The sequence below is a fragment of the Mobula birostris genome, chromosome 6 (assembly GCF_030028105.1).
Source record: "Mobula birostris isolate sMobBir1 chromosome 6, sMobBir1.hap1, whole genome shotgun sequence".
NCBI lineage: Eukaryota > Metazoa > Chordata > Chondrichthyes > Myliobatiformes > Myliobatidae > Mobula > Mobula birostris.
Window position 1 is genome coordinate 60,781,667 of NC_092375.1, and position 18,289 is coordinate 60,799,955.

Sequence of the window (18,289 nt, forward strand, 5' to 3'; positions counted from 1 at the left end):
AGATGGGGATCTTTGTTATGCATCGACTACCACGGACTCAACAAAATCAGCGTTAAAAACCACTACCCTTTCCCCCCTTGATGGATAGTGCATCCTAAACACTCTATGGGGCCCAGATCTTCACTACATGGCACTACATGGGATCTACGGACCACATACAACCTGATCTGCAACCACCAAGGGATGAGTGAAAAACAACATTCACAACACCCATTGGCTCCTATAAATACTGATCCTCTTTGGACTTTCCAACAGTCCAACTGTTTCCCAAGCCTTCATTAATGGGGTCCTCTGAAACATGCTACACAGGTATGCTTTTGTCTACTTCAATAGCATCCTCATCTTCCCCAAGAATGCTTAAGACTACACCTGTCATAGTCATTCAGTCCTTCAGCATCTCCTTGAAAACCAACTATACTGCAAGTTAGAGAAATACCAGTTCCACACACCAGTCATTTACCTTCTGGTTTACATCCTTTCACTCCAAGAAATAACTACGGACCCAGAGAAAGTGTGCACCGTCATTGAATGGCCCCAACCACACTTCCTTAAACAGCTACAGTGCTTCTTGGGCTTCTCGAACTCCTACTACCAATTCATCAGGAACTGCAGCCAAATCACTCCTCCTTCCATCTCGCTAACCAAATCACCTACCTTAAGGATAACCTGGTCCGCTGCTGCAGACCACACACTCAAGGGGTTCAAGAGACACTTCACCACCTCTCCCATTCACTGCTATCTGAACTCTTCTTAACATTTTGTGGTAGAGGTGAACGCATCTGAAGTGGGCATTGGGGCCATCCTCTCCCAGGAAGAACCAGACAGAATGACAAACCTTGTGCCTTCTTGAACTTTACACAGTACCATTAGGGAGTAGGAGATAGGGAGCTACTCACCATTAGATGGACCTTTGAGCAATAGAGATATTGGTGGATGGGAAGCACTGTGCTCTTCCTGATCTGGACTGACCACCAGAACCACATATCCATTCACCAGACCCGCCAGCTCAACCCACATCAGGCTTGCTGGACCCTCTTCTTCGAGCTATTCAACTTCACCATCTCCTATCGACCCAGCTCCTAGAACATTAAGGTGGACACCCTGTCATGACAGTTTGACCCAACAGAAACATAGATCAACCCTCATACCATCCTTGCCCTGATCATCTGAGATCTTGGAAACCAGATCTGCAAGGCCCTACAGCATGAGCCTACTCTGGCCAACACACCTGACAACTGCACATACGTGCCGGCGGTTGTGCACTCCAGGCGCATGACAGTCTCTGGATTTTCTATAAATGCTGGTTCTGACGGCTCGCCATGATTATAGTTGTATACTAGTTCATTGCTGCTTGCCCTCAATGTAGCCAAATTCTTCCAACCAGCGGCCTTCTGTGGCTCCTACTAGTCCCTCAAAGTCCATGGTCCCACATCGCCATGGATTTCATCATGTGTTTACTACCTTCCGATGGGGCCACAGTGATCACGACAGTGGTGGACTGGTTCTCCAAGGTGTCCTACTTAGTTGCCTTCCCCGAACTTCACTCAGCCTCTGAGATGGTGGACCTGGTTCTCCAACATGTAGTTCACCTCCACGGTTTCCATTGATCCAGGGCCCACAATTTGTCTCCCACTTCCAGTGAGACTTCTGCTTTCTCTTCCGTACCTCAATGAGTTTGTCCTCTGAATATCATCCATAGACCAATCCTCAGTCAGAAAGAGCTAATCAACAAGTGCAGAAGTTTCTGTGATGTTTCATCACCTCTAACCCTTCCACATGGAAGAAATGTCTGCTTTGGGTTGAACTGCCCCACAATCTACATACCTCCTCTGCCACAGACATGTCGCCCTTTGAAGTGGCTACCAATCCCTATTATTCCCTACAGAGGTGCCAATGGTGGAGGACCTGTTTGCCAGGGCCCGGATTCACCACTGTCAGAATGCTTGGAAGAGGGCACGGAGGGCCATCCTAGCTGCCAAGTGTGCCCACTGTTGCTATGCCACCAGGGCCGGATTATCCTAGTAGCAAAAGTAGCATATGCTATGGGCTCTGCCCGCACTAAATGCTTGCAAGCTGCAGTCTGGTGAAATCGGCATCTCACCGTATTCTCATGACTGTTAGAGTGAGTTTTGGGTAGACGATTCATTTACACTTAAATAAATGACTTCAGCCATCGGTCTTCTGTTCTTTGACAAAGTACTGTGGCTTGAGTTCATAACAATGCATTTCCTAAAAGCTGTGAACCCAGTTTCATTTGTAACAATGCATCTCTGGCACCTCTGAAACAAGAATGCGAAGTTTACAGATAGTTGCGAAGACACCATATCTATGCTTTTTGAATATGAATTGTCCTCTATGTTAGCAGGTAACATACAAAATAATGTATTATGGATTTTAACTTGCATTCCTAAAGCCCATGAATGCCAGTGTAGGCATACTGGCGCCGGTAGAATGAATTTAATCAAAAGATGTGAAAACTTCCAAGAATTGTCTATAGTTGTAACTATGAACGGTCCTTTGTGTTTAGCAAATAAATATTGAACCACAATCACAAGGCGGTTAGACCTGTTCTGCCAAGGGTCTCTGCCTGCTGTAACCTTGTTTTGTCGAATAAAGAAACTGCCTTGTACCTACCGGTAATGCAACGCTCTGTGATTTCATCCAGACGACGACGACGACGATCTGGCAACACTGTTGTTTTCATGTCGGGGGAGCCGCATGCTGCATGGTACAATATGTGTGTGCAAGACGTGTGTTGGCTCCTTGCTGTGTCGTGGTATGAATGCTCATGCAAGCCAAGGAAGGGAACATAAATCATACCTGTCTAAAACAATAGGTGAGGAATTCATCAATCTGATTGGATCCAGCATACTGGATCACATTATTGGAGAAGTGAAGAAATACAAGTATTATTCTGTTTCATTGGATTCTACTTCAGATATATCTAATGTGGACCAGCTGACTTTGATTGTGCGCTATGTTTTGCCGTCTGGACCAGATGAAAGACTTGTGAAGTTTTTGGATATAGAAGATCATAGCTTGCTCAAAATTTACTTGACTTTTTAAAGAAAAATGAATGTGATATAAAAGACTGCCGTGATCAAAGTTATGACAATGTCAGCAACATGAGTGGCAAGTATAGTGGCTTACAAGCACGAATTAAAGAGCTGAATGAGTTTGCGGATTACATTCCATGTTTTGCACATACACTAAATTTGGTTGGAAAATGTGCAGCTGAATGTTGTAAAGAAGCATTAATTTTCTTTCAATTTGTAGAAAGACTGTACACATTTTTTTCTGCTTCTACTTATCAGTGGGATCTCCTTTCTGCTGCATTATCTGATGGTGGTGCTCATTTGCCCATTGTGAAAAGAATGTCAGATACCAGGTGGTCAGCTCGTGCAGATGCAACAAAGGCACTTTTACACAGCTTTTCTTCACTAAAACAAGACTTGGATAACATTTCAAATAACAATGATCCGAAGGCAAAGTGTCGACAACAGGCTCGTGGACTACTTTCAACCATGATGGAGTTGGAAACAGGAATAATGGTCATATTGTGGGATCAAGTATTACAGCGTTTTCAAATGACCAGTGCTTCTTTGCAATCTTCTGGCCAAGCCTTGAACACAGTTTGTTCACTCTATGAGTCCTTGCATGGATATATTCAAGCTAAGCAGTCTGCTTTTTCAGATATTGAGCAAAAAGCCAAGGATCTGACTTAGTGTGAAGATTATCAACAGCAAACTCGAAAAAAACACAGGCAAAATAGTGCGTATCATAAACACAACGATGCTGGGGTCAAAGCAACACTCACAACACGCTGGAGGAACTCAGCAGGTTGGGCAGCATCCCTGGAAAAGATCGGTCCATGTTTCAGGCCGGAACCCTTCGTCAGGACTGTAGGGGGAAGGGTCAGAGGCCCTATAAAGAAGGTGGGAGTAGGGTGGGAAGGAGAAGGCTGGTAGGTTCCAAGTGAAAAACCAGTAAGGGGAAAGATAAAGGGGTGGGGGAGGGGAGGCAGTGATAGGCAGGAAAGGTGAAGAGAGAATAGGGGAAAACAATGGGTAGTAGAAGGAGGCAGAACCATGAGAGAGGTGATAGGCAGCTGGGGGAGGGGGCAGAGTGACATAGGGATAGGGGAAGGGAGGGGGAGGGAATTACCGGAAGTTGGAGAATTCTATCTTCCCACTCCCATTCAGATATGTCCATACATGGCCTCCTCTTTTGCCATGATGAAGCTAAACTCAGGTTGGAGAAGCAACACCTCATATACCGTCTAGGTAGTCTCCAGTCCCTTGGTATGAATATAGAATTCTCCAACTTCCAGTAATTCCCTCCCCTCCCTTCCCCTATCTCTATGTCACTCTGCCCCCTCCCCCAGCTATCACCTCCCTCATGGTTCCGCCTCCTTCTACTACCCATTGTGTTTTCCCCTATTCTTTCTTCACCTTTCCTGCCTATCACCTCCCTGCCTCCCCTCCCCCACCCCTTTATCTTTCCCCTTACTGGTTTTTCACCTGGAACCTACCAGCCTTCTCCTTCCCACCCTCCCCCCACCTTCTTTGTAGGGCCTCTGCCCTTTCCCCATACAGTCCTGACGAAGGATTCCGGCCTGAAACGTCGACCGATCTTTTCCACGGATGCTGCCCGACCTGCTGAGTTCCTCCAGCGTGTTGTGAGTTCGTATGATGATTTCAGTGGTTCCAGCACTCTTGATCCACTTGTTGAATCTCAAACGACCTGTCAGAAGTTTAAAAGCCGAACATTTCTTGCCATTATTGACAGCTTGCTTTCTGCTCTGTTAAAAAGGCAAAAAGCTTATCGAAAGACGAATGGTGTTTTTGGATTCCTTCATCATTTACAGTCGTTTACACCTGAAGAGATCGTAAAGAGGTCATCAAATCTCATTAAATTGTATCCAGAAGATCTGGAAGAAAGTCTTAATGAAGAATTTGTGCAGTTTACTGAACTGTTGAAAACTGATCTTGCTTCTCATATTGGCACCAAACAAGACCTTGTAGACTTACAATTGTACCGTTTGATAACTGACAATTCTTTGGAATCATGTTTTCCAAATGTAGAACATGCCTTGCGCATCTATTTGTCACTCATGGTTACCAACTGCAGTGGAGAACGCTCATTTTCAAAACTGAAAAGGATTAAAAATGAATTAAGGAGCACCATGGGTCAAAACAGATTGAACAATCTCACTCTAATGAGCATTGAACATGAACTTCTGCATGAAATAGACATTTCCAGTATCATCATCAAATTTGCTCATGCTAAAGCAAGAAAATCTAACTTTTAAATTGTAGTTTTGTTACTTTTGACATTTGAAATTGATACCTACATGTAAGTAATACTATTACTGAAGTGTCAGACATTTGTCATATTATCTGGCTGTATAGCAAATGAAAAAATTTAATTACTTTACTGTGCAAGTAAATAATTTATGTTTTAATACATGTGTGTTTTTAAAATTTAGGGCCCCTTTATAACATATGCTACAGGCCCCGCACTAGCTTAATCCAGCCCTGCATGCCACCAGCCGGCTGTGACCAGCCAGACCACTCCAGCCTGGGGGACTATTTATGGCTGTCCACCCAAGATCTGCCCCTGTGCACAGACATCTGCAAGTTCTCATTCAGTTTATTGGTCCCTTCAAGATTACCCATCACATCAATCCAATCACTTAATGTCCCTCAGGATCACACCTAACTTCCTTGTGTCCTGACTCAAGCCCGTTGTCCATGGACCACTCAATCCATCCGAGCCTGCACCTCAGGAACCAAGAATGGTGGAAGATTGTCCAGTGAACACGGTTTGCTGGTTGATGGAATGATGTCATTGTGGACGGGGTGTACAGTACTTGGTTGACTGGGAAGGGTTCGGCCCAGAGGAGAGGTCTTGGATTCAGTTTCATCTTGGATCTAGTGCTCTTCGAGGAGTTCCACCAGACCCATCTGATGGTCCCATCTGGCTGTCAGGTTCTGGCCGTGGGGAGGTGATGGAGGGCGCGCAGGGTGCGGTCAGGCCTGCATAGGCAGGCACCTCTCAGTCTCCACCCAGCCAGCAGGAGTCACCTGCTATTCGTTTCCAAGTCATCACCTGCAGCCTGTTTAAAGCCAGCTCTCATCCACAGTCCTTGTTCACCCATCAAACTAGCCAGCCTCAACTGGTTTGCTCTTTGCCTTCAGTTGCCTCCACATGTTCTGGCATAGAATTGGCAAAGAAATGTGATCTGTGACTTTGACCGTGGAATGATTGTTGGTGCCAGTCAGGGTGGTTTGAGTACCTCAGAAACTTCATCTTGGATTTTCATGCACACAGTCTCTTGAACGTACAAAGAATGGTGTGAAAAACAAAAAAAAATCCAGTGAGCGGCAGTTCTGTGGGCAAAAAAATGCCTAGTTAATGAGAGAGGTTGGGGAGAATAGCCAGACTGGTTCTAGCTGACAGGAAGGCAACAGTAACTCAAATATCCACATGTTACAACAGTAGAGTACAGAAGAGCATCTCTGAACTCTGAATGCACAACATGTCGAAACTTGAAGTGGGTGGCCCAGAGCAGCAGAGGATCACACTGGGTTCCACCCCTGTACCTGATAAAGTGGCCTCTGAGTGTACATTGTCAACAGCCAAGGTATCACTATTACTTTGACATTATGCCAGCGGCTGAAACCTGGGCTTGATGAAGATTACTGCCATGTACATTTTGAAAAATAAAGATGAAATGTGTACCTCTGTTTGGGCAGCTGTAATTTGCAGTGGACCAGGAATAACTTTAATGCCACCAGTTCCAACATGAAGCCCGGGCCACGCAGAGTTCAGTTACAAAGTAAGCAGAGAATATGTTCAAGTACAACATAATTGCTCAAACCAAATGCACTGCCTCAAAAGGTAGTGAAGGCAGGGTACTCTAGGGCATTGGAAGCATTTAGATGAACATTTATATTAAAAAAATAGGCCACATCTAGGAGGCGGGATTAATATAGTTCCTGTTGTGGATATAGTAGGCTGAAGGGCCTATTTCCAAACTAGTATATTGTTGGGAAGGTTATATTAATTTAAATGCCAGTTTAAGATTACCGTTAAAACCGGCGCGGGAGGGGAGGGGAGGGGAGGGGAGGGGAGGGGAGGGGAGGGGGGTGGCTGTTTTGAAAGGACGGTTGCCGGCAGCGCGAGCCGACCATCTCCCGTGTGACGCCAAGAAGCGGCTCACGTGCGGACGGGGCCGAGGAGGGACGGAGGAGGGGCGCTGGAGTCAGGAAGTACGGGGAGAAAGCGAAAGGCATCACCACCGTCGGTAGAGGCAGGGACTGGGATCGGGACCGTGGCCGTGGCCGAAATGCGGCTGTACGGGCTTCTGCTGAAAAACCCCATCCCCAAGCAGATTGAGTACTACTCGCGCTTCTCCCCTTCGCCTCTATCGATAAAACAGTTCCTGGACTTCGGTAAGTGGCCGAGGGTGGCGAATCGTGCGCGTCGGCGGGGAGGGATGTGTTATTGTTTGTCGCCGTCGTGTCTGCTGGCTTCGGTACCGGGCAACAGTCGAAGTACGACAGACTGAAGCCCGGGCGGTTCCGAGCGTCTGGCTTCGATTCTATACAGGTGCATTAACCGGGCACTGAAGTGGGTTACCGCACGTACGCATTGGAGGGCAAGACGATCAAAACAACTGTCACACTCGCTTTTTCGGTCATGCAGACCCGCCCCTTTCCCAGCCTATCGTCTCGGGGAATTTTAAAGGGAATTCGATGCACTACATTGTGAAACTTTTCGTATTTCAAATTCCACAAATGCCATCAGTAAAATAGTCTTTTATTTGTATTGGGCCTTTCAGGACGAACAGAACGCTTTCTAAGCCAACTTTTAATTTGTTGTAATGGAAACGAAACTTAATTTTTAACTGTAATTTGGATGTGTGCCAGTGGGCAAAGATAACTGGCAGCAGCCTCGGAAGGAGTGTATTTCCAATTCCCAGGGCTCCATTGGTTGGATTGAAAGAGGATGATAACAGAGAGTATCCCACTCAAAATTTATATTAAAAAAAGCAATAGGTTCTAGTTCAATCAATAAAATCAAATTGGTTAATATATAACATTTTTTAGAGTTGCCCGTGGAAGAGTTTGAAACGGAGGCAGGTCAATAAAGGTTCGAAACTGATGAGCCATGATAAAATTGAAAAATAAGGCATTTATGGGTTACTTCATATTCCTTTAATGTTGGCTGGCCCTGGTTACTCAGTGATTTTTGGAGCTGTTTCAGAGGCTTGAAATTCTAACTACACTTTATACTACAAGACAATGCATTGAGCTCACTTTTGCAACTTCTTGTAGCCATTTTTGAATGATAGCAGGTAGTGTGTCCAGTTTTTTTTTGCATCAGGTTCATTAAGACAGGAGTGTAGTCAAACATCGTTAAGAAGAGATACATAATATGTAGAGATACATATTATAAAGCAGTGTGTCATGAGTCATGATTTAAATTTGTATCCTGGGACTTTACAGCGATGAAGATGTGGCTGTTCTGTGTTTAACGACCGGCATGTGAGGAAAGAAGTGTTTTATTGGGGATTAGAGTATAAAAGGAGAAGATAGGTTGAAATGACAGCTGTAGAGATAGTAAGCGAAATGGAGGACATAAAGCTGTGGTTGGGAGTTTGAAATCACAATTGTTTTTCTCTCCTTTTAGAGGGGATGTAGAATGAGGGGCAGTGAACTAAGAAAACCATGGCAGTAAACAGCAAAAAAAAATGGTGATCCCATGAGGCATGTCAGCAAGGAAGGCTGTTTGATGCATCCAGGGAAAATAAAAATCTTCTCCTTCCACTGCCCATTCTTAAGATCTTGTCACATTTGTGTTTATCGTTGTTTGCATGAAGAACGATTTCCTGGCATCTGACTTTCATCTGTTTGCACTCGAGTTATCAATCTTGCTATTGTGGTTTATCTTTTAAGATCTTATATAATTGACTTGAGGATTTATCTTTAGGATGTAACAGTCTCTGTATTGTAAAATAAATACAGTGGATTAATTGGGCCATCAGTTAATCAGGGCATGTGTTTATTTGGGATAACTCGTAAAGAACAAAATCTAAACCAAGAAATTAGCCAGTTTTTAAGTAGCACCATTTGCGTGTGTTTGCATTAAAAAAGCAGTGATTTTTGTCACTGATAGTTAGCTGGTGAGAAATAAGTAGTAAGACAATTTAGAACTGTTTTTCTCACTGTAATTTCAAGCAGTCAGGCTTGGAGATGCCCAAAACGGCTAGGAGTGAACAACTACAACGTTAGGAATTGTGAAGAATTCAAAGGTATTGACAATCACCTTGAATGTTACAACAAAAATGAAGATTTAGAGCATGCAATCACCTAAAGCATTGAATGAAGCCAGTCCATTATCTGCACTAGATGTCTATGCTGATTTTGTTCATTTATGGTCAATCAGAAGAACACAGCAGATTAATTTCTCTGTCAGTAATTTTTAGGAACTAATATACACATTTTACCGTACTATAGAGATATTAGTAGTGTTCTAATTTGTTCTGTATTTCATTTAAATGCATTAATTGTTACTCAGTTAAATGGTAGGTTGCCTTTTTTTTACACCTTTTAACTACTTTCATGAAACTTCAGTGATTTAGGGCAGCACTTAATTGAGCCAAAATGTTCAGGTCCGGATGTGTCCCAATTAACCGAAATCCACTGTACAAAGAGTTTCAAATAGACTGTAGCTAGTGATTTTCTGTTGAAGTTACAGAGGCAGGATATGAAGGTGTCCCGCTCTGTATAAAGCTGTAAAGTGAATATTTCGTTTTGTGAATTCCCATCAGAGGTGCATCCTTGTTGACATAAATTTTGATTGTTATTTCACATGGAGACTAACTCTTATCTATAAATGTGACATATAGTTTTACTTCATAAACTCCTCAGTAGATATACATTTTGTCTTGTAAATTATTTTGATTTTTTGGTTATGGTGAAGGATTTTTTTTTAGGATTTTATGTGCTTGAAAGCTTGCTAGAATGTCACTAGGCATTAATTTTTTTTGCAACTTAATCCGTAGTTGCTGTTGATAGAGCTTATGTGTTCCTTGTTTTTTATTTGGCATGTAGTATCTTGTATACAAAAATGTTTTGTATCTTGCTGTATTGTTTATTTAAAGTTTTTATCTAGGAATTTGTAATTGGGAAGGTTAGAGGAAACTTTTGAGTCAGCCAAAAACCTTACATGTCATTGAAATATTTGCCCAATTTTACTGTCCACTGTGTGATAAATATTGCCCTCAAACTTGTTAAGGTGGTACATTGTGCAGTTAGTAGAGCTGAAGACTGGGGTTCAGTCCTGACCTCCTGATCTGTGTGAAGCTTCTGTGGTCTCTCAGAGATTGCCCTGGTTTCCTCTGTATGCTCCGGTTTCCTCTCTCAGTCCAAAGATGCAAAGCTTGGTGGGTTAATTGTTCTTTGTGTGCTGGGGACTGATAGAATATGAGTGGAGTTGCTCAGAATATGATTTCAATGCATGGCAGAACAAGAAAATAAAAACGCGTAGGAAGAGTGTGGACAAGTCGTTGTTCATTGGTGTGGAATCAGTGAGCTAAAGATCTTGTTTAGATGATGCATTTCTCTAAGATCCTGCAAGTTGTTCTGCCATTCATTGAATTTACAAACTAATCAGTGGCATCACTTCATTTACTACTATTTGTCTCTTATCCCTAATATGATTTGGTCTGCAAAAAAATAGTCAGTTTCAGATTAAAAATTAATACAGGTTGAGTACACATTATCCAAAATGCTTGGGGCTGGAAGTGTTTTGGATTTCGGATTTTGGAATATATAATAGGATCACCATCGTTCTGACTCTGAATTTATATGCTACTAGTTATCAGTATTTGTCTTGTACTTGTTCATGTACTGAACAGTTAAAATTATTACGTACCATTAATATAATGAAAATATAATGTGTGCAGGGTAACAAAAGCAGCACAGCAGCATCGGGAGAATACCTGAATCAGCTGTTGAACAACAACAAACAATGGCGGGATTTCAGTCTCCACGTACGATGCAGTGTTTTGATTAAAAAGTTACAGTACACTATACTTATATTTTACTTTTTTATTGTAGAATTGTTCTGGTGTTAGATTTTCATCAGCAATGACCTTGGCAAACTCATCAATAAATTTCTGTGTTGCTTTGTGAACAGCAGACACTTAAAAAAAATGATGTTATGCCTTTTGTTAAATTTCTGCGACCAGCCTGTTTGAATCTCCACAATTACCTTCAATTTTCAGTTCATCGTGATAGATCCTGCTTGTTTTATGATCAGCGTACTGTTAAGCGGCATATGTTCACTCTAACACTGACAAATCCACTCTTTCAATACACGATTGAGATATTCATTTTGTGCTTTTATGCTGTGTTTTCCTATTTTTCATTAACTTCTGTTCATTACATATGTGAGGTCATTTCTCAGAACTGTCTGTGGTGTGCAGGGGCCTGAGAATCTCCTGGGAACCTTCCCAGCACCTTGTGTAATTTTCCATTTGTGACGTCATGTCAGCACTCAAATTTTTGGATTTCTGAGGTTTTTGGATTTTGCTTTTCCAGATAAGGGGTACTCAACCTGTAGTTGATTGAACATCAGTAAGTATGTTCCAAAACGAAGCCGTTGCTCAGACTTCATTATGTTTTTAGGTTTGTAGAGATGGGTTTGGGGGACAGAGAGGAATGTTAAAGGTCAGGTTTGGCTTTAGGGACAAGAATGTGGGGGAATTAAGTTGGGCTGAAGTCTAGGCCCCCACTTCACGCTCCACACTCAAAAGCCAGCGATACTGATGTGGGACAAAGGACATCTGTGGTCAAATGTTGGGCCAGACCAGTAAGGACAAGGGCTGGTGCCCCCTCCACCCTTCTGGTCAGTGAGTAATTGTCGTTGGGTTCCATGATCAGAGTTCTGTGTGGGTAGGAGACATGAGTGTCGGTGACCCCCTAGATGCAAGAGTTGGCAAGACTGGAGTTCGAGGCCTAGTGTTTGGGGTCTCATCATCGGCATGTTGGAGTTTGATCATCATTCAGCATCCTTATTCATTGTCATCGTCAAGACCTGGGGTTGGTACCAAGGTCGAAGTCCAAAGCTCGATCAGAAGTTGAGGCCCAATGGTGAAGCTCTGTGACTGTGAGTCCACTGGGGAAGTCAAAGTCAAAGTCTGAGAGTCCACTGGAGGTTAGGGTTAGAGACCCAGAGATGGCCTGTCCTAGGGTTGGAGGACTGTGTGGGTGGGAGGGAGATAAGTGGTTTGTTTTGCCTTTGTGTTATTGCTTGTGTTCTGCGAACTTGGTGGGCATGCTGTGTTGGTACTGGAGTGTGTGGTGACACTTGCAGGCTGCCCCAAGCTTGTTCTTGGGTTGTATTGGCTGTTAACACAAATGACACATTTCACTAGATATACAGGTGATAAATGAATCTGAATCTGAACAAAGTTCCAAATTTCTATCACATTTTAGTCTGGTGAAGTGTTTTCTAATTTCACTCCTTAATGCTTGGCTTTAATCATTCTACAAGCCTTCTCTTAGTAGATTCTTCCATTTGTAAAATTATTTTTCTTTCTACTTTTTCAAATCTGCTTGAAAACCAGCTATTTTGCTTAAACCTTAAATTCCAGACCAAGGAACATTAGTTTATATAATCTACCTTCATAATTCAGTCTTCATATTTTGGGCATCATTTAAGTGAATCCACTTCTAAAACTGTTATTTCTTTCCTATGATGGGGTCTGCTGAGCTATTCACAGTACACCAAGTGTTTTGTAACCAAAGGTTTATGGCCAAAACTCTTTTGTATTCTCCATGATTAAAAAGATTAGTGTTCACATTATTTTGTACTTGTACTTGATATTGCTTTGACTTATAAGACTCTCATGGTTTTCAGTGTTTCTGACCCTTCGCCATTTAAAAAAAGTGTCCCATATTCTTTAATCTCCTAATTATTTTGTGTGATATAACCCCTGGCACTAAAAAGTATTTGATCTTAAAGCCAATCAACACTATCATACTTCTATAATCCCTGTATTAGTATTTTAATAGCAGTGTAGCAATATGATCTGTCCCTTTTTGAATTGTCTGTTGTTGCACACTTAATCTTGGAAAAGGTATCTCTGGCACTTCTGGGATATAGACTGGTTCACTATTACTCTAAATAACATTAAGGCTTTATTTGCCAATGTTATAGAATTATGTTACTGTTCCATGGAAGCAATATACTGTAGGTTGTATTTATTACAAACATTTAAATACCTGCAGTATTTAATGCCCTGAAATGCTGTACAGTTTGATAAAATGTTTATATTTGATTAAGTTCTGCAATACTTCATTCCACTTGTATCTTACAGAACATTCTCTCTCCTTACCATGTCATTTTAGTAGACTTGATTGATACTTTACAGGATACTTATGTAGATGGTTTTATGAAAATTCAGTAAAGAAATATAGGATGTAGCATTTGACTGTCCATTAGTTGAAGATTCCCTGACCATGCTTGTTTTAAAAGGCAAAAAAATTGTGACCTTGTCTAGGTATGTTCATTTGTGTATTACTTTAAACGGCACTAATTGTGGGTTACTGTTACCAGTCTTGCCTCATGAGCCTGAAGATGAGTTTGAACTATAGTCCAGAGACCTGCAGCTTTTTATCATCACTGCTTTTCATGGAATTTTGCAAATTAGCTACTGTATATCCAGCAGTAATGACATTTCAGAATTATTGTATTGTAGCTTTATCCACAAGAAAAACAGAAAATACAGGAAATCATGTAGCCTTGTATCTGGTGCTGAGAAAAGTTGATGTTGTAAATTGACATGAAAGGGGGATGGTATAAAATAAAAGATGTGGTTATAGAATAAGGAACAAACAATAAGCAGACATCCCACCTCTCTCGTAAGTTCCAGGAGTCCCGCATTTCGATAGTGGCTCCCTGACGCCCGGAAATTATATACAATATCCCGGAAATAGATTTTTTTGAGAGGGAGAGGGACAGTGAGCATCCTGATTGGTCTCTCTTCGTGCTAAGAGTGGTCCCCAACCACAAAGGAAACAATATGATTTGGCGAAATGAAATGATATGAGTCAGCTGCACCTTTCCTCATTCCCTGTCACGCACTGTTGAATTTTAACGCACGCGAGGTCATCAGTGACCCAAGATGTGCAAAGGAATGGGTCCATGACCCATTTGTGAATGTCCCCGGTGAATCATCCATGTCAGCGCGGGAAAAAGATCAACTCCTCGAGCTTGCAAATGACAGTGGGCTGAAAAGTATGTTTGACATAACATCTCTGCTGGCATTCTGGATCAAAGTCAAGGTTGAATATCCTGAGATAGCCACGAAAGCACTGAAAACATTGCTTCCATTTCCAACATACTTCTGCGAAGCGGAGTTTTCTGCAATGAATGCAACGAAAACTAAATTGTGGAATAGACTTGACATAAGGAACCCCCTTCGAGTATCGCTGTCTCCCATCACCCCTCGATAGGACCATGTTGTTGCAGGAGAACAAGCCCAGGACTCTCACTGATTCAGCGATATTGGTGTGTGCAATGATGTTATATGTTCATACGAGGAAAGTATGCGCTGTGTGTTTAATATCCAAATGTTACTTAAAATGTTATGATGCTATTGACTTATAAATGACTTATAATTCAGTGGTCCCCAACCTCCGGGCTGCGAAGATTGGAACGCACCCAGCACATCTTTAAGAAAAAAGCTGAAATAAACAAGCTAATTAATTACATGCCAGGCGGCACCTAATCAATTAGCTTGTTTATTTCGGCTTTTTTCTTTAAAGATGTGCTGGGTGCGTTCTGGCTACCGCTGCATTCTTCGTGGCCTGGAGGTTTGGGACCACTGTTATAATTGACTTATCACTACGTTCATGCGAGGAAAATATGTGCTGTGTGTTTAATATTAAATTCGTTAGATAAACCCCTTTAGAAACGAAATTGAGTGTATTAGCCACTTATAAGTTACTTATAGTTGACTTATCACTATTATTCCGGTCGCGTTTAGCACCCCCCCCCCCCCCCCCCGGGGTCGGCCGGTCCGCAAGAATATTGTCCATATTAAACCGATCCGCGGTGCAAAAAAGGTTGGGGACCCCGATTTTAAACTAGCTAGCTAGCTGCCAAGGAGCTATGCTACTGCTGTCCTACGTGATGAGGCCAGTCTCCCTGCAGACTTGCTTAAAGTTGAAATAGAATAAACATGGTAATATAATATAATATAAGTACATATTTTAATGTCACATTTGCTGCATACACCCAACTTGGTTTACAGATTAGACAAAATCACTAAACAAAGTATTACATACACCCTTGGCGGTCGACCGGGGGTGGGGGGGCCAGATATCGGGGGGCAGGGGTGCTACCTCCCTGAAATGAGTTTTTGCAGGGTGGAATGTCTGAATAAGTCTGGGGAAATGTAAATGGAAATGACAGAATGACTTTGACGATGTTGACATTAATGCTGATTCCTGATGGATTAAGAAATGTTAATTCTTGATCTTGCATTGAGCTTGAAAAAGTGGAACAGTCTAAATACCTGAGGATAGTGAAGTTAGAGTAACAGGTAAAGGAGCCTGAGGAACTCAGCAGGTCAGGCAGCATCTATTGGAGGGAGGTGGACAGTCAGTGTTTCAGGTCAGGACCCTTCATCAGGACTGGAAAGAAAGGAGGGGAGACAGCCAGAATCAGAAGTTTGGGGGGGGAGGGGGAAGGTTGGAGCAAAAGCTTACAGGTGATAGGTTGGTCCAGGTGATGTGGGAATGATAGGCAGCGGAGAGAGTGGGACCGTAGTGAAAAGCAATAGGTGGAAATAACAAAGGGCTGAAGAAAACGGAATCTGATCTAAGAGGACAGTAGACCATGGAATAAAAGGAAGGAGGTGAGGGGAGCTGGTGGGAGGAATGTGTGGGTGATAGATCGAGGGTGGGAGAAAGCAATGATATGAGATGATGGGGACAGTATGATAACAGAAAAAAAAGACGACAGGGGAGTGGTTTTTGGAAGCTGGAAAAGTTCATGCTCATGCAGGTTAGGTTGGAGACTACCAAGGCAGAAAATGAGGCATTGTTCTAATATGCATGTAGCATCAATTTGGCAGTGGAGAAGGTCATGACAGGCAAGTGGAATTAAAATTATGGCTACTGGGCGATCCTGGTTGGTGTGGTAGGTAGAGCAGAGGTGGTCAATATAGTGATTTTCCTACCAACCCCCATCTGCCTGCAGGGATGGATGAGCAGACATGGGAATCATCCAGAGCATGATCAATTTGGAAAGCGGAGAGGTGGGTGCATGGGAAGATATGCTGGGTGGTAGGATCCCATTGGAGGTAGTGGAAGTTAATGAAGATATTGGATGTTTAGGCTCGTAGGGTGGTAGGTGAAAATTAGGGGAGTTCTCTTCCTGTTATGTTGGGGTTTTTTTTTTAGCGTGTTGCACCAGACAGCCATTCTTGTCTGGCGCATGGTGTCAGGATTGGTCTCCTTTCAGATTAACTGGGTCACAATATGAAGGTTCCTGACTCAACCTTTTTTTTTAACTGGCTGAGTGGTTAGCTCGACGCTGAACCCGGCATGGGTGGAAAGCGTGCTCGGGGAGTGGCCCGACTTGGATTCGAACTCGGGAGCCTTCACTCCGGAGTCCGGCGCTGATGCCATTGTTGGGGGCGGGGTGACGGGAATGAGGGCAGACGTATATGAGGTGTGGGTGATGGCTCCTTTGACAGCATTGGGGTGGGAGGGAACTCCATATACTGAAAAAGGATATACTTCCCTGGAGTGGGAAGCCTCATCAGGAGAACAGATGAGGCACAGAACTTAGACAAGGGAATTGCATCCTTGCAAGTGGTGGGGAGGAAAGAGGTATTGTTGAGGTATTAAATGTGTGGGTCACTGGGCTTGTGAAAGATGGAGACAGATCAAGAAAGAGGAAAGGGATGTCAAAGGTGGATCAGGTGAATTTAAGGGGTGGGGTGGAGGTTGATAGCAAATTTGATGAAATTGAGCTCTGCGCAGGTGCAGGAAGTGGCATTAATTAATGCAGTCTTCAATGCAACGGAGAAATAGTTGAGAAGCTTTGCAATTAGAGTAGAAGTGGATTGGACAATTAGTGGCATTTAACCAGAAATTTGCCATGATATTTAAAGTTTCAGTGGAAGCATTCTGCAAGGTGTCTTAAATCATCTGGGTTTGTTCTCCTTGATGTAGAGAAGTCCTTACCTCTGAGCAGTCAGTTTAATGAAGCAATGAATTGAAAGAAGTCAGAGTATCCAAGTGGAGATGCTTAGAGATTCAATTCCATTGTGTAACGATGACGTTGAGACCATTTGAGAAAATCTTAAGATGCATACACATCAGAAGGGTTGTATTTGCAGATAGGAATAGACTGGAAATGTGGAAAGTGGAGAGGTGGGTGAATGGGAAGATATGCCAGGTCGGAACAGGAAATGAAAATCTTCTGTCAAGCAAGAACAGGCTGAAATAATGGATTTTTCAGGGATTGGTGTATTTGGATATCGGAAACCTTGAAGCTGAGATCTCCTGAATAAATAAGGTCAGCAACAGTCTGGCATATGATGGTTTGATGAAGGAGTTAGGGTCTAAGGAGAGGTTGATGTGAGGATATGGCTGTGAATTGACACATAGTCTCTGCAAAGTGGAGGGCAGTATCAAGCTCAATGTAGCATCCATGGAGAGAGAAGCAGAGTTGAAGCTTCATCAAAACGTGCACATCTGTGGAGTGTTTTCAGCATTTCCTGAACTCATTTTGGATTTGCAGCATCTGCAGTCTTTGATATAGTTATTACACTTGGCCTTACTTTTTTTGACCGATTTGTCTTGGAAAAATGTGGTTAAAAACAAGTCATATCCGTCTCTTAAACTTCCTCCACCATTATTGAGGCCAACATTGAGCTAATTATGGTTTTGAATTTGGCTGTCTTAATGTCAACAAATCTATGCAGTGTTATCTTTGTGTACGGGGTCTTTCTTTTTTTTGTATGTTAAATTTAAAATGGCTTCTTTGTTATGTTATACTGGGGAATGCTTCTTTGTTATGTTAAATGCTGAGAAAGTCTCTAGCTAGACAGTTGCTTGGGTTAATACAGATAGCAGGGTGCTATTAGCCAATGGGTGGTCATGTATCGTTTTGTTTTCGGATGATAATGCTGTATCATATGACTGAGTTGGGTTTTGGCGGGGAGTTGGAGGAGAGACGGGGAGGATGGCGGACGTGT

At 42.7% G+C, this 18,289-nt stretch overlaps 1 protein-coding gene across 2 annotated transcripts in view; it reads left to right on the plus strand.

Moving 5' to 3' along the window:
* The first annotated feature begins 7,200 nt into the window (after positions 1 to 7,200).
* Positions 7,201 to 18,289, plus strand: part of pdk3a (pyruvate dehydrogenase kinase, isozyme 3a) — a 108,011-nt gene continuing 96,922 nt past the window's right edge. Inside the window, exon 1 of one of the 2 annotated variants that reach the window (XM_072260532.1) lies at positions 7,201 to 7,457. In XM_072260532.1, coding sequence (XP_072116633.1) covers positions 7,352 to 7,457 — 106 coding nt within the window. In that variant the 5' untranslated portion in view covers positions 7,201 to 7,351. The remainder of the gene's footprint in view (positions 7,458 to 18,289) is intronic. The other variant, XM_072260531.1, reaches the window with a different exon arrangement.